This window comes from Mustelus asterias, chromosome 17 (assembly GCF_964213995.1).
Source record: "Mustelus asterias chromosome 17, sMusAst1.hap1.1, whole genome shotgun sequence".
Taxonomy (NCBI): domain Eukaryota; kingdom Metazoa; phylum Chordata; class Chondrichthyes; order Carcharhiniformes; family Triakidae; genus Mustelus; species Mustelus asterias.
The window spans coordinates 6114552-6129397 of NC_135817.1; the positions used below are offsets into that span (position 1 = coordinate 6114552).

The following is a 14846-nucleotide window of genomic DNA, read 5'->3' on the forward strand; positions in this document are numbered from 1 at the left end:
AGCCAAAGTCAAGCTAACTAATTATGGGGTGTTATAGATGAACAAAGAATTAGTGAGATTCCCCCAGCCAGATCACATCCTGTGCTCTTGCTATCCTCAGTGCTTCTTCCAAGTAGTATTCAACATGGAAAAATACTAACTCATCACTTGAGGAAGGACAGTAGATGGTGGAGTTTTCTTGCCTTCGGTTCCATTTCCACAAAGAAGGACACAAATAACTTAACAGAAATGTTGGGGAACACAAGGTTTAGTGAGTGGGAGGAACTGAAGAAAATCAGTACTGGTAGAGAAATGGTGTTGGGGAAATTGATGGGATTGTAGTCCAATAAATCCACAGGGCCTGATAATTTACATCCCGAAGTACTTGAGGAACTGCCCTAGAAATAGTGGATGGATTGGTGGTCATCATCGAAGATTCTATAGACTCTGGAACAATCGCATTGAAAATAAGAACAGGAGCAGATCATTCAGCCCTTCGAATCTGCTCCACCATTCGTTTGATCATGGCTGATCATCCAACTCAATAGTGTAATCCCCCCCCCCCTCCCCCCTCCCCTGCCCCCGCCTGTATCCTTTGATTCCCTTCGCCCCCAAGAACTATATCTAACTCCTTGAAAACATACAATGTTTTGGCCTCAACTATTTTCTGTGGTAGTGAATTCTACAGGCTTACCATTCTCTGGGTGAAGAAATTTTGGACTGATTGAAAGGTAGCTAATGTAAACCCACAATTTAAAAAGGGAGGTAGAGATAAAACAGGGAATTATAGATCAGTCACATGTTGGTGGTGTGAAAAATTCTAGAGCACTTGGAAAACAGTGGCAGAATCAGACACACACAGCGTGGATTTACAAAAGGAAATCATGCTTGACAAATCTACTGGAATTCTTCAAGGATATAACTAGTAGAGTTGATGAGGGGGAGCCAGTGGATGTGGTTTATTTGGACTTTCAGAAGGCTTTCAGCAAAGCCTCACATAAGAGATTTGCATGTAAATTTAAAGTGCATGGGATTGGGAGTAGTGTATTGAGATGGATAGAAAACTGGTTGGCAGACAAGAAACAAAGAATAGGAATAAACGGATATATCTCTGAATGGCAGGCAGTGCTTAGTGGGGTATCGCAGGGAGCAGTGCTAGGACTCCAGCTATTTACAATATATATTAATAGTTTAGATGAGGGAACTAGATGCAGTCTCTCCAAATTTGCAGATGACACAAAGCTGGGTGGAAGGCTGAGCTGTGAGGAGGATGCTGAGATGCTTCTGTATGATTTGGACAAACTAAGTGGACAAATGCATGCCAGATGCAGTATAGTGTGGATAAATGTGAGGTTATCTACTTTGATAGCAAAAACAGGAAGATAGATTATTTTATGAATGGCTATAAATTGAGAGAGGGGCATGTGCAACGAGACCTGGATGACCTTGTACATCAGTCGCGCAGGTACAGCACGCGATAAAGAAGGCAAATGGTATGTTGGCCTTATTAGCAAAAGGATTCGAGTACAGGAACAGGGATGTCTTGCCCCAGGGCCTTGGTGAGGCCTGCCTGGGATATTGTGTGCAGTTTTATCTGAGGAAGAATGTTCACGCTATAGAGGGAGTGCAGCTAAGGGTTACCAGACTGATTCCTGGGATGGTAGGACTGACATATGAGGAGAGATTGAGTCAGTTTGGATTATATTCATGGAGTTCAGAAGAATGAGGAGGAATCTCACAACCTATCAAATTCTAACCGGATTAGACATGGTAGATGCAGAAAGGATGTTCCTGATAGTGGGGATGTCCAGAACCAGGGGTCATTGTATAAGGATAAGGGGTAAACCTTTTTAGGACAGAGATTAAATTTCTTCACCCTGAGAGTGGGGGGCCTGTGGAATTCACTACCACAGAAAGCAGTTGAGGTCAAATATTGAACGTCTTCAAGAAGGAGTTGGATATAGCTCTTGGGACGAAAGGGATCAAATAATTTGGGGGGAAGGTGGGATCAGGCTATTAGGTTAGATGATCAGCCATGATCATAATGAATGGAATAGTAGGCAAGGGCTGAATGGCCTTCTGCTCCTTGTGGTATATAAATGCTAACACACACTAGTTGAAGTGAATGACTTGTTGCTCTACTGTATATTCGGTGTAATTTTCAACAGCTCCTTTTGATAACATTGATCACTCAAAGCTCTTCCAAAGTGACTCCATGAGGTCTTGCTTCCTCAATATTCCATTCCGACCTTCCTGAGTGACATCATGGAGTAAATATGCAATCCTCAGTATGGCACTGGGAGGCATTGTGACATGAAGCCACCTTGTTTAATATTCTTGCAGCACTCCTGGAACTAAATGGATGGCATATTGGGAAAGCTTAGTGACTAAGGGACAGAAATGGGCTGCTCGTTGCCAGCAGCTGTGAAAAGGCTTCTGCCTGCTCTTAAAGTGAACTTATTAGTCACAAACATGTGAACATACAAATAAGGTGCAGGAGTAGGCCATTTAATCCCTTGAGCCTGCTCCGCAATTCAACCAGATCATGCCCAATCTGATTGTGGCATCAACTCTACATTCTCCCTACCCCTGATAACCTGTTAGTCAAGAATCTATCTACCTCTGCCTTCAAAACATTTATTGGCACTGCCTCCACTGATCTCTGGGGAAGAGAGTTTGAAAGATTAATGACCCTCTGAGAGAAGCTTGAAAAGTTGTGCGAGCATCTGCTTTCACAAGGCAGCTGTGGAGATAACGCTGAAGGAGGTAAGGTAATGAAGTGCAGCTCTTTTTGGATTTGAGGGACTCTCACCTGTGAGCAGCAGTGCAAGAGTGACTAGGATGGTAAAAACAAGGGTTAATATCATGCCACCTAGGAATAGGCGTGAAAGAAATTTTATGAGCTATATATTTTATGCCTAGTCATCACTGAGACAGTTCATAGCTGAAGAATCCATCTGTGACAAAGCCAAGTGTCAGGTCTGCCATCTGTGGTTTGCCTATGGATGTGATGACCCCTCAGCCCATCCATACAGGCTAGTGCTGTGCAGTTACTGGGCTGTATAGATTGAATCATAGAAACTCGACAGTACAGAAAGAGGCCATTCGGCCCATCGAGTCTGCACCGACCACAGTCCCACCCAGGGTCTACCCCCATATCCCTACATATTTACCTACTAATCCCTCTAACCTATGCATCTCAGGACACTAAGGGCAATTTTTAGCATGGCCAATCAACCTAACCCGCACATCTTTGGACTGTGGGGGGAAACCGGAGCACCTGGAGGAAACCCACGCAAACACGAGGAGAATGTGCAAACTCCACACAGACAGTGACCCAAGCTGGGAATCGAACCCAGGCCCCTGGAGCTGTGAAGCAGCAGTGCTAACCACTCTGTTGTACCTGATGTGATTGTAGCAGTTGCAATGTATTTGTCACACTGCTGCAATGCTGAAGATTTTCACTGAGTTCAATGATACACAATTGATATGCACAGTGATATACACATCTAGTCCATATTTACTATATGTAAGTATATGATAAAATATTCTTTTAATCATGGTATAAATGGTCTTAGTTTAGATTTTAAAAGCAAGATAGTGCTCCTTTTCAAGACACTAGTTTTTAAAAAGATTATTGTTTTCACCCTTACAGGCCTTTTAGATTTGGCAGCATTTTACGGAGAGAACAGCTTAAAAAACCTTTGTGAGCAGACTATTAAACAGGGCATTTCTGTGGAGAATGCCATCACTTTACTGTCGGCTGCAGTGAAATATCAGGCAAAGGTAGGAGAATGGGAACAAACTAAATATGCTAAACGTGTTCATTATGAACCTCCTGCTTGCTTTGGAAAGTAAATGTCCTTTCAGTTCATACTACCTTGATATGACCCAAGACAGAAATAGGCCATGTAGCATTATTGTGCCTGAGCCAGTTCCTTTGTAGAGTTTTCAGATTAATCTCATTACTCACTCTTCCTCCAGAGCCCTATATCTTTTTTTCCCTTCCAATATTTGATATGATGTGGAGATGCCGGCATTGGACTGAGGTGGGCACAGTAAGAGGTCTCACAACACCAAGTTAAAGTCCAACAGGTTTATTTGGAATCATGAGCTTTTGGAGCGCTGCTCCTTCATCAGGTGAGTGGAGGGATTTCACAAACACGGCATATATAGACAAAGGCACAATTGGAATGCAAGTCTTTACAGGTAATCAAGTCTTAAGACAACGCTACGACAACGGATGTACGGACACCGCATGGCAATCGGCAGGCAGCAGTGTTCCCTTCCAGTCGGGGAACACTTCAGCAGTCAAGGGCATTCAGCCACCTATCTTAGGGTAAGCTTTCTCCAAGGCAGCCTTTAAGACACATGACAATGCAGAATCGCCGAGCAGAAACTGCACACATGAGGACGGCCTCAACTGGGATCTTGGGTTTATGTCACACTACGCGTAACCCCCACCATCTGGCCTGGGCTTGGCTTGCAAAATCCTATTAACTGTCCTGGCTTGAGACAATTCACACCTCTTTAACCTGTGATTATCCCTCTCTCCACTCGCACTGTCTGTACATGTAAAGACTTGATTACCTGTAAAGACTCGCATTCGAACCATTATCTTGCAATTGTGCCTTTGTCTATATATGCCGTGTTTGTGAAACCATCTCTCCACTCACCTGATGAAGGAGCAGTGCTCCGAAAGCTCGTGATTCCAAATAAACCTGTTGGACTTTAACCTGGTGTTGTGAGACTTCTTAATATTCGATATATTCCCTTTTGAAAATTAAATCTGCTTCCAGCACCATTTCAGGCAGTGAATTCTAGTTCATTGTGTTATAATTCAGGTCAGAAACCCCAAAGTGTTCTATGAAGTCTGCCTGGATCATAAGTCTGCACTTTGAATTTGGCTAGGATGAGCATGAGACATTTTACTTCAGGTATGATTCAAATGATCCACTTAAGGAGCTTTTGTCAAACAAAGTTTATTTAAATACAGTTAACATGTATAGAAAGAAAATTAGCAATAACTTTTACCAATTTACAAACAAGAAAAAAAGCAATCATGATATTGTATAAACCTTAACAGCTAAAACACCGTTCCAATGAGGCAAATCCCTAAACAAAACCCTATCCACAGGTTTAACACAGCAAAGATTAATGCTCACATGATACTAGAATTTAGTCCTTTGGTTGAATGCTGCAGTTCTCTTGAGGCACACACAGACAAGCTTGGACTCAACAACTTCCCAAAACACCAGGGAGACTCTAGTCAAGTCAACTACCAACAGCAGATTTTCTACTCCAAGAAGGCCAGGAACTTGCTTCCAGCTAACAGCAGAATTTCCAAAGCCAGGGAGAAAGAGAGAAACACTGCTTTCTATCTGATATCCACCCTCGTCTAAACTAAAACTGAAAATGAATCCATAGATCTTTTCCTTGGGGAGGAACCTCCTGACTTTGACTTGTTAATCTTGCCCCGCACAATGCAAGGTCATAAAAGATCCCAGAGTAAAAATAAACAAAATCCCATTTAAGCCATTGAAGTAGCAATAAAAGGACTTCTAGCAGACGGCCCAGCAACAATGAGAGAAAAAAACTGAAAAGCTCTGCTTGCAACTGCAGAGAACATGATTTTTAAAAAAACATTTAAATCAATTGCAATTAATTGCATGGAAAGAAAATTTCACCTCTTGTCCTGTCACCCTCAAAAGTTTGTATATATATATATATACATACATCTCTAGTTCTTTCTTGGCTCCCGCATCACCTTTAAAACTGTCCAATTTAGTTAATTTGTCTATTATTCTTCCTTCCAGAATGCATCACTTCACATTTCTGTCTGCGCCTATCATGCCTGTCAATTTCAGCAGTCTCTATGTCCTCCTACATTCTGTCACTATTCTCTACGTCACTTGTGAAGTATGAAGTTATGGCCTGTATACTGAAGTCCAAGTCATTGATGTACATCAAAAAAGCAGTAGTCATAATGCCAATCCATGGGGAGCACCACTGTATCTGTCCCTGCAGTCTAAAAAGCAACTGTTCACTGCTAATCTCTATGTCCCTTAGCAAACTTTGTATCCAGACTGACATGAACTTTAATTTTGCTAATACATTTATTATCTGGTACTTTTATCGAATGCCTTTTGAAAGTTCATCGGCATAACATCAACTGCGCTACTATCATTGACTCTCGCCATTATTTCATCACAAACTCAATCAAATTAATCAACATAATTTTCCTTAAACAAATCCATGCTGACTTTCATTTAGCTACCCATGCTTTTCTTGGTTCCAGCAATATTAACTCTAAATGTTTTCCCATCTCTGATATTAGGCTGACTGGCCTGATTTTATCCTCTTCTTTTGAACAGACCGTAAAATCCTCCTGTCCACTAGCACCACTCCTAATGTCCAAGGAGGAATGGAAGATTGTGGCCAGGATCCCTGCAATTTCCACCCTTACTTTCCTCAGTATCCTAAGATCCATCCCATCTGGATGGGCTGACTTTTCTACTTTGAGGAAAGTAACCCTTTAAGTACTTCTTTATTTTTGTCCTTTCCAAAGTTAACATGGAAACTAGAAGGAGGAGTAGGCCATTCGGGCCCTCAAGCCTGCTCCACCATTCATTATGATCATGGCTGATAATCAAGTTCAATATCCTGATTTCCCGCCCCCGCCAGTATCCCTTGATCCCTTTGGCCCCAAGAGCTATATCTAATTTCTTCTTGAAATCAGACAATGTTTTGACCTCAACTACTTTCTGTGGTAGTGAATTCCACACATTCACCAACCTCTGAGTGAAGAAATTTCTCCTCACCTCCGTTTGAGGATAAGGATAACCTTTGGGAACTATGACCCCTAGTTCTGGACTCGCCCACCATTGGGAACATTCTTTCTGAATTCACCCTGTCTAACCCTGTTAGAATTTTGTAAGTTTCTATGAAATCCTCTTTCATTCTTCTAAACTCCAGCGAATATAATCCTAACCGACTTAAATCTCTCCTCATATGACAGACCTGCCATCCCAGGAATCAGCCTGGTAAACCTTTGCTGTACTCCCTCAATAGCAAGGACATCCTTCCTCAGATAATGACACCAAAACTGCACACAATACTCCAGGTGTGGCCTCACAAACGCCCTATACAATTGCAGTAAAACATCTCTATCCCTATAATCAAATCCTCTCGCTATGAAGGCCAGCATACCAATTGCCTTATTTACTGCCTGCTGTACCTGTGTGCTTATGTTCAGCGACTGATGCACGAGAACACCAAGGTCTCGCTGAGTATCCACCTCTCTGATTTTACACCCATTCAAGTAATAATCTGTCTTCCTATTATTGCTATCAAATTGGATAAGCTCACATCTATCCATATTATACTGCATATGCCCACACGCTCCGCCTATCCAAATCACGCTGAAGCATCTCTGCATCCTCCTCACAGCTCACCCTCTCACCCAACTTTGGAGATAATACATTCAGTTCCCTCGTCCAACTCATTAATATATAACGTGAACAGTTGGGTCCTAGCATAGATCCCTGCGGTACCCCACTAGTCACTGTCTGTCAAACAGAAGACCCATTTATGCCAACTCTTTGCTTCCTATCCCTAACCAGTTTTCTATCCATCTCGAGACATTACCTGCAATCCCATGTGCTTTAACTTTACCTAGTAGTCTGTTATGTGAGACCTTGTCGAAAGGCTCCTGAAAGTCTAAATAAACTACATCCACTGGTTCTCCTCGATTAACTCTTCTAGTTGCATCGTCAAAGAATTCCAGTAGATTCATCAAGCATGATTTCCCCTTTGTAAATCAATGATGACTTTGTGTGGTTATACTACTGCTTTCCAAATGCTGAGTTATGAAATGCTTGATAATGGACTCTAGCAACTTCCACAGTTAGGTTCACTGGTCTGTAGTTCCCTGTTTTCTCTCTACTTCCCTTTTTGAATAGCAGGCTTAAATTAGCTACCCTCCAATCTGTAGGAACCAGTCCAGAGTCCAAAGAATTTTGGAAAATAACCACCAATGGATCTATTCCCATGGCCACTTCTTTAAGTCCTCTGGGAAGAAGATTATCAGGCCCTGGCAATTTATCCACCTTCAATCCCAACAATTTCCCCAAAACCATTTCTCTACTAATGCTGATTTCCTTCAGTTCCTCACTAAAATTTGTTTCTCTCAGAACTTCTGGTATATTATTCATGTCTTGCTCCGACTACCTCCTTTACTGCTACATTCCCAGCATCCTCTTTGAAGACATGCATTGCACTCATTTAGTACCTGAGCCATGCCCTCTGACTCTCTAAAATGGTCCCACCCTTTGTCTACCCTTTTATTATTTGTTTATAAAAGGCTTTTGGGTTTCCTGTTGTTAGCTGTTAATTTATTATTTTCTTTATTCCTCTATATTTCTTCTGGACCTCCTCTGTACTTCTCTATGCAATTTGATTATCTCCTGTATTGTGGATCTTATTTGTCATTTTTCGTTTCATGATATTCTCTATATCTTTAATCATCTTTCGATATCTTACTCCCTTGTGAGGAAAGTGTCTACTTTGCACTCCTCATTGAAGGTCTCCTATTGTTCAATTTCTGTTTTGCTTACAAATGTTTGCTTCCAATTCACCTGGGTCAGATTACTTTTTAACTTGAAACCAGCCCCCTTAAATTGGTTTACTTTTGGTTGTACATTATCCTTTTCCGTAGCTTTTCTAAACTTAATATTATAATTGGTATTTTCCAAATGTTCATCCACTGTAAAATGCTCCACTTGCCCCTCTTCATTCACCAGAACAGAGCCAGCCCAGCACTGCTTCCTTTTCATAATGGCTGTAAACAAACTGATCACAAAAGTTTTCTTGTAAACATTTTAGAAATTCACCTCTCCCTCTGTCTTATAGACTGTTAAAATGTCAGTCTATATAGGGTTAATCCTATTATCACTACTCTTGCATCCTTCTGTAATTTGCCAACTAATCTACTTCTCTATCCCCTCTATGTTATTTGATATAGACTATAATATACAGTAGTTTCTCTATTGTTCTTTAGTTCTAACCAAATAGGTTCTGTTTGGCCCTTCAACTAAATCATCCCTTCCCAATGCTATAATGTATTTATTAATTTGATCAATACCTTCCCTTCATTTTTTCCTTCTCTGCATTTATTAAATACTCTATAGCTAAGAATATTAAATTCCCAGTCCTTGCCTTCTCACTTATTGACACTATATCATAATCCCATGTAGTGACTTGTGCCTGCACCTCACCAACCTCATTTAGCACACTCCCTGCAATTTATAGTACATGTATTCCAAATCCATTTTAAGATTTTTTTAAAAACAGAAAATACTGGGACTACCCTGGTAGCATCTGTGGCAAAACAGAGTTAAAGTTTCAGGTCAATAATTCTTCACCTTGTACCGCCTCACATTTGCTTGCTGTCTGATTCCCTCCTATTTCTAAATGTATTTACTTTAGTGCAAAAGTTCTCAAACTTATTGGATATCTGCTTCCAGATCCACCAGCTGCTCGAGTATCCCTACCAGCACACAGGTATAATGTTTTAACCCCTTTGATGCCCAAGCATTGTACAGAAATAACAGATGATAAATTCACATACAACTTTAAACAATGCTTTAATAGTGCAACTCACCATTAATGTGATGGATGAACTATGTGAGCATAAATGCATAATGTTTGGAGTGATAGGTGACAGTTGGAACCATAAGGTGTTTTCTCTGCAAGGTGCCGACAATACTTTGATTTCACCCCAGTGAGTGATGAAAATTCGCACTTTCACTAAGAATTCAAGAAATGCTGCTTGCATTTGAACCTAAACTAACTGCTTTTGTTGATACTAAATGCTCTGGCAATATTGTTTGCAGCTGCATAGCAGCCTGGAAGGTACTGTGTGAGACCTGTTCAAATTTCCATATGCTGGCTATGCATATAAAAAAAACAGCTGCATGTAACAACAACATTTTAAGATGTTGATGGAACTCGCCCACCAGTTTCACCTAAATGTAGGATGATAGACCCATCAGTTTAACCTAATTATACTAATTAAGGCATCATTTTTAATTTTGATAATTCTTTCTAATTTAACATTTCCTAAAAACATTCAAACTACAAGGTTTAAGTATTAGGAGGAGTGTTTTTTCCCCAGAAACAAACTTACTCCACATTAGTTTCAGTAAACGCAGTCCTCAGCACTGGGCCTCATTGATGAACTTTTCTCTTCCTCAAGGTGAATCAATTTTAACACATTCTTAATCCTTTAAAGTATTCATATTTTAGATTAAAACATTTAACACTTTAATGACACTGTTCATAGTCAAGTTATATATGTCAGATTTAAATTGGGATCCGTGCATACTTAATCATTATTGATTTTTCAAGAGATCAGCCACCAGTAAAGTTGGTGAAAATGACTATTTTGAAAGCATGGAATAATTTGAGTTCCTCCAAAAGAAAAATTAGTATGAAAGTGAAAAACTACGATCCTGAAAAAGGGGAAGGACACTATAAAAAAGAAAATCTTGGACAACAACAAACAATTTTTTTTAAAGCTGAACAGCAGTTCAACCAAGGAATATTTCAGCTTGCTTTTGACCAGGCTGTCCCATTCTCTGTAATATCTGATTGGTAGTGATTGTCTTGGTATATTCTTAATTGAAAGTTGTTTTACTAAACCATCTTAACAAAGCAATTGGCAGTTCCTCTCCCCAAAAGGAAACCTGCTGAAATATTGCCATGCATCCCAAAGATTATTTTATTTAACTGCCTATCATGCCATCAATCCTGTAACAGAGTCCGCAGGTTAAATGTAATGCAAATGACAACCAATCACAATGAAGTGGGAAAGGGAGAGGATCCATCATTAGACCTGGTGGTGTGATGAAAATTCTTGCATACCCTTCAGAGATGTTTTGCCTACCACTAGGGTTACATGTACCAGTTTGGGAATCCTTGCTGTGGTGCTGTTTATTTTTCACAATCCTCTGGACCTGGTTTCTTCTATCTAGTGGTTATCCTGGTGCCCTTCCCTATGCCAAAGTAGTTTTAAACCCTCACCCACAGTGTCAATTATGCTTCCCACAAGGCTAATGGTCTCAGCCATGTTTAAGTGCAACCTATCTAGCTTGTGCAGGGCCCTCCTGTCCTAGAACTGGTCCCAGTGCCCCAGGGATCCGAAACCCTCTCTCTGTGCCAATCTTCATTGCTTGTTGATCTTAAGTATTCCAGAGATTACTACCTTTTTGGTATTTCTTTTTAACTTTCTCCCTTGCTCCTGAAAGTCTCACTGCAAGATATCAACCTTTTACTTTTCTGTCATTGATTCTGCCTATTTCCCTTCATAAATGTTCAGTTAATCTATAGAACAATCTAACATCTAGCAAAAGAATTGTTTCTACTGGCCTCATCCATCATAACATTTAAGATGCTAGAAACAAAACTGTGAATTCAGTTGTCAAAAAAATAGTTCAATTTAGTTTGGTGCAAACCACCTTTATTGGAGCAACAGCACAAAAACTTTTTTCCAGTATTTTTCCTTAAGGTTGGTGAATAAAATGAATGCTGTGATCAAGTACCTAGATTTTTCTAGCTTGTTACCTCAAGACAGAATGTTACGGGTAATTAGTTGCTTTGAATTGCCTTCAGATAAATGAAGTGCTGAATTGTTTTTCCAGGGGTTGGAAGAGTTTTGCTTTAAGTTCTGTGTCAATCATTTGACAGCCGTGACGCAAACACAAAGCTTTTCTGACATGGACCACGAACTTTTGAAGAATTTCATCAGCAAGGCTGGCAAGCACGGGGCATTTCGGAATTGAAGCAGGAACTTGAGCAGACACTGAATGCACCAGTCTCCCAGTCACCTCTTAGTTTCTTCCCCTTTTAAAAAATCAGTTTATCTGCCCCTACCCTTCAGACATCAGCTCTGGCAGGGTGAGTTCCACAGGTGCCAACTGACAGTGCCCAAAAAGCTATTATTTCTGTATTTATCTTAAATAGGTAGGTGTAAATATTTTGAGCTGAGTTTCTTTCTTGCTTGGCATGTGCACAATCCTGGAGTTTGCTCAACAATCTGGAGATGGGTCCTGTCTCATTTTTCCTTTCCTAAACTGCTGCCTTAGATGAGAATCAGCATGGACCAACGATCAAACCTGGAACTTTGCACATCTGAATGGTTCAGCTACTTGTAGAAGGAAAAGCTTACTGAACCATTGGGGAATTAGTTTTCCTTTTGAAGAGATTATGGATGTCAGTCTTTCAATATATTTTGCACATTAGTACAGAAGTAGAGTGAAGGACTTTCAAATTCTATCTAATGTGCAAGTCAGAACTAAATAGCATGGTTTTGCTTTAGCAATATCCTTATGATTCCTGTATTTGCTGATTTCATATCACTGTGTCTTGCTTTAAAATGAGTGGCACCCCATTGTGTTATTTTAGTAATTTTGCAATCAAAGTTATGCTTTCCAGAATTAATATAGTTTTTCTAAGTGAAAGCAAAATGGAGGATAGCAGCATGTCTAAATGACTCATTAGAGTATAAGTTTATTAATAATAGTGGTAGATAGGAATTCTAGATTTCCAGCAAAAGGCACCAAGTGCTGTATCAGTAGACATCTTAAGGAGCTGGTAAACACTAATTCATAGAGAATTATCAACAGATAATTGAATGTTTTATGGACACAAATCCCCTTTGATTGCTGGGCCAGCTATGGCATATAATGGATAATTTAGAATAACTATGCTGTCACATCAATGGCGAGATGTTTTAGTAGATTATTGAGGAATAGAACTTTATCTTCAGGTTTTGGCCGCAACTAAGTCCTTCCCACAGCTTAAGTAAGCAGAGTAGAACTCCTTGGTTCTTCTGTGGCATAGCCCGAGGTGCAGTAGGAACGTTCCATCTCTCAGTAAGGAAAGAAATACATTTGAATTGTGTGATGTTTTAAAGCAAATTTTATTCTGTGGTGATTCCATCATCTTCTGGCTTTTTTTTTGTAAGCTAGGTGCAACTCAAGTATCTCTCAATTGTCCAGAAGTGTCACCTTCCCCTGGACAATTGCGCTGCACTAGAGAACCATCTAACAAAGCAATATAGAAACCCTACAGTGCAGAAGGTGGCCATTCAGCCCATCAAGTCTGCACTGACTCTTCAACAGAGCATCTTACCCAGGCCCTCTCTGTACCCTGTGTATTTACCACACTAATCCATCTAACCTACGCATCTTGGGCAACTAAGGGGCAATTTAGCATAGTCAATCCACCATCTCTGGACTGAGAGAGGAAGCTGGAACACCCAGAGGAAACCCATGCAGACACGGGGAGAACATACAAACTCCACTCAAAGTCACCCAAGGCTGGAATTGAACCCTAGTCCCTGGCACAGTGAGGCAGCAATACTAATCACTGACCCAAATCACAAACTTTTGATCGTTCTGCCAATAGTTATCCTGAAAGAGTTAGAAGAAATAAAACCATTTAAATGTAGCACAACTATTTGAAAGACTCAGGCCAGTCCCCACATGAGCTCTCCCCACCCCGTCCCAATTCCTATACCCCCAGTGGACTTTTATCCCACCCCACGGAATATACCAGCACAGCTCCAGGGAAATTATCAGCATTGATTGCCATAATCCTACAGGTAGTATTCTGCTTAAGATACTAGGTTTTGGATGTTATTTTATGAGGACGGGACAAAGTGGATTGATCCTTACATAACTATTATTCTGAACCCTCTTTTCTCCTTGTTGCATTAAGTGGAGCTCTAACTGAACATTCTATACAGATTGCAGTACAGCTGCTATCAGAGGCTAACAAATAGATGAATTATGTGCAACAAGTTTGTGTTGGTGTGAACTAGACTCACCTATGGTTAGATTTAATACTGGTGCAAATTTGAATACAGCTGTACATAGATGGACTTGCACTGAATTTGTTTCATAGTGTCCATCCCCCAGTTTAGCTACAACCCATTATGGCCATCTATTTTAATCTATCTAACAATGAGTGAGATTACAGCAGTATCTCTCTCAGTTAATTTAACATTTTATAATTGCTGTCCATGAGTAATTCATTTGACCTCTGTATATTAGGCCCAACGAGTGGTGGTTTAATCATGTCAGTCATTGCCAACCCAAGGCAGATATAGGTAATAAATATGCATTCAAATCCTTCCATTAGCTCACTAATATGCAAAATTAAGGTTATAAATTTAATAACTGGAAAATGTAATTTAATACTAATTTAGAGAAACAAATCTACCTAAATGTTAATGCTGCCCTCAGTATGTTTTTGTTTGTCGTGACTGCTGTATTGTAATTTGTTTACCGTTGGCTTTTTGTATATTACAAATAGTGACTACTTGATCCTTTGTGAAACTTTATTTTCCCTTGAGAATGTGATTTTGAAAGATATGTTAAATTGTTACATATGCTAAAATTCAGCATAATCAGTTTATTTTCATTCAAGTCATACAACTATGAAACTGGACATTGTTGCAACTATTACTTATATAATTAAAGCATCTGACAGCTCTTCACTTTGACTTGTACTATCATTTAAAATAAAGGATTAAAAGTTGAAAGGATATTATTAATCATTGATTCAGTAATTGTGTATAGGGTGGGTCATTTGAGGGTGGGATCTGTTGTTGGGCATACAGACTAACAATGTACACTTGAGGTGAGTAGTCAGCGAATATTGTGCTGAGTATACCATAAGTTCTGTAGCATCCAATCAGGGCTGCACATTGTGATGTTGTGGGTAGATTTGGAAAATAACTGGCAGCTTTGCCCCAATGCTGAAAAGGCAATTTCTCACTATTCTGCCACTCCAAAGATTGCCCT

General features: G+C 40.0%; 1 protein-coding gene across 22 annotated transcripts in view; it reads left to right on the forward strand.

The window, feature by feature from the left end:
• Nucleotides 1-14846, forward strand: part of LOC144506293 (RCC1 and BTB domain-containing protein 2-like) — a 109962-nt gene that overhangs the window by 49162 nt on the left and 45954 nt on the right. For 3 of the 22 annotated variants that reach the window (XM_078232196.1, XM_078232202.1, XM_078232203.1), the window contains exons 11-12: nucleotides 3635-3765; nucleotides 9504-9540. The exons of 2 other annotated variants lie outside the window; for them this stretch is intronic. In XM_078232196.1, the coding sequence (XP_078088322.1) occupies nucleotides 3635-3765; nucleotides 9504-9540 (168 nt within the window). Of the gene's footprint in view, nucleotides 1-3634; nucleotides 3766-9465; nucleotides 9541-11678; nucleotides 14535-14846 lie in introns of those variants that run through there. 17 more of the 22 variants (XM_078232207.1, XM_078232209.1, XM_078232208.1 and 14 more) reach the window with 13 other exon arrangements.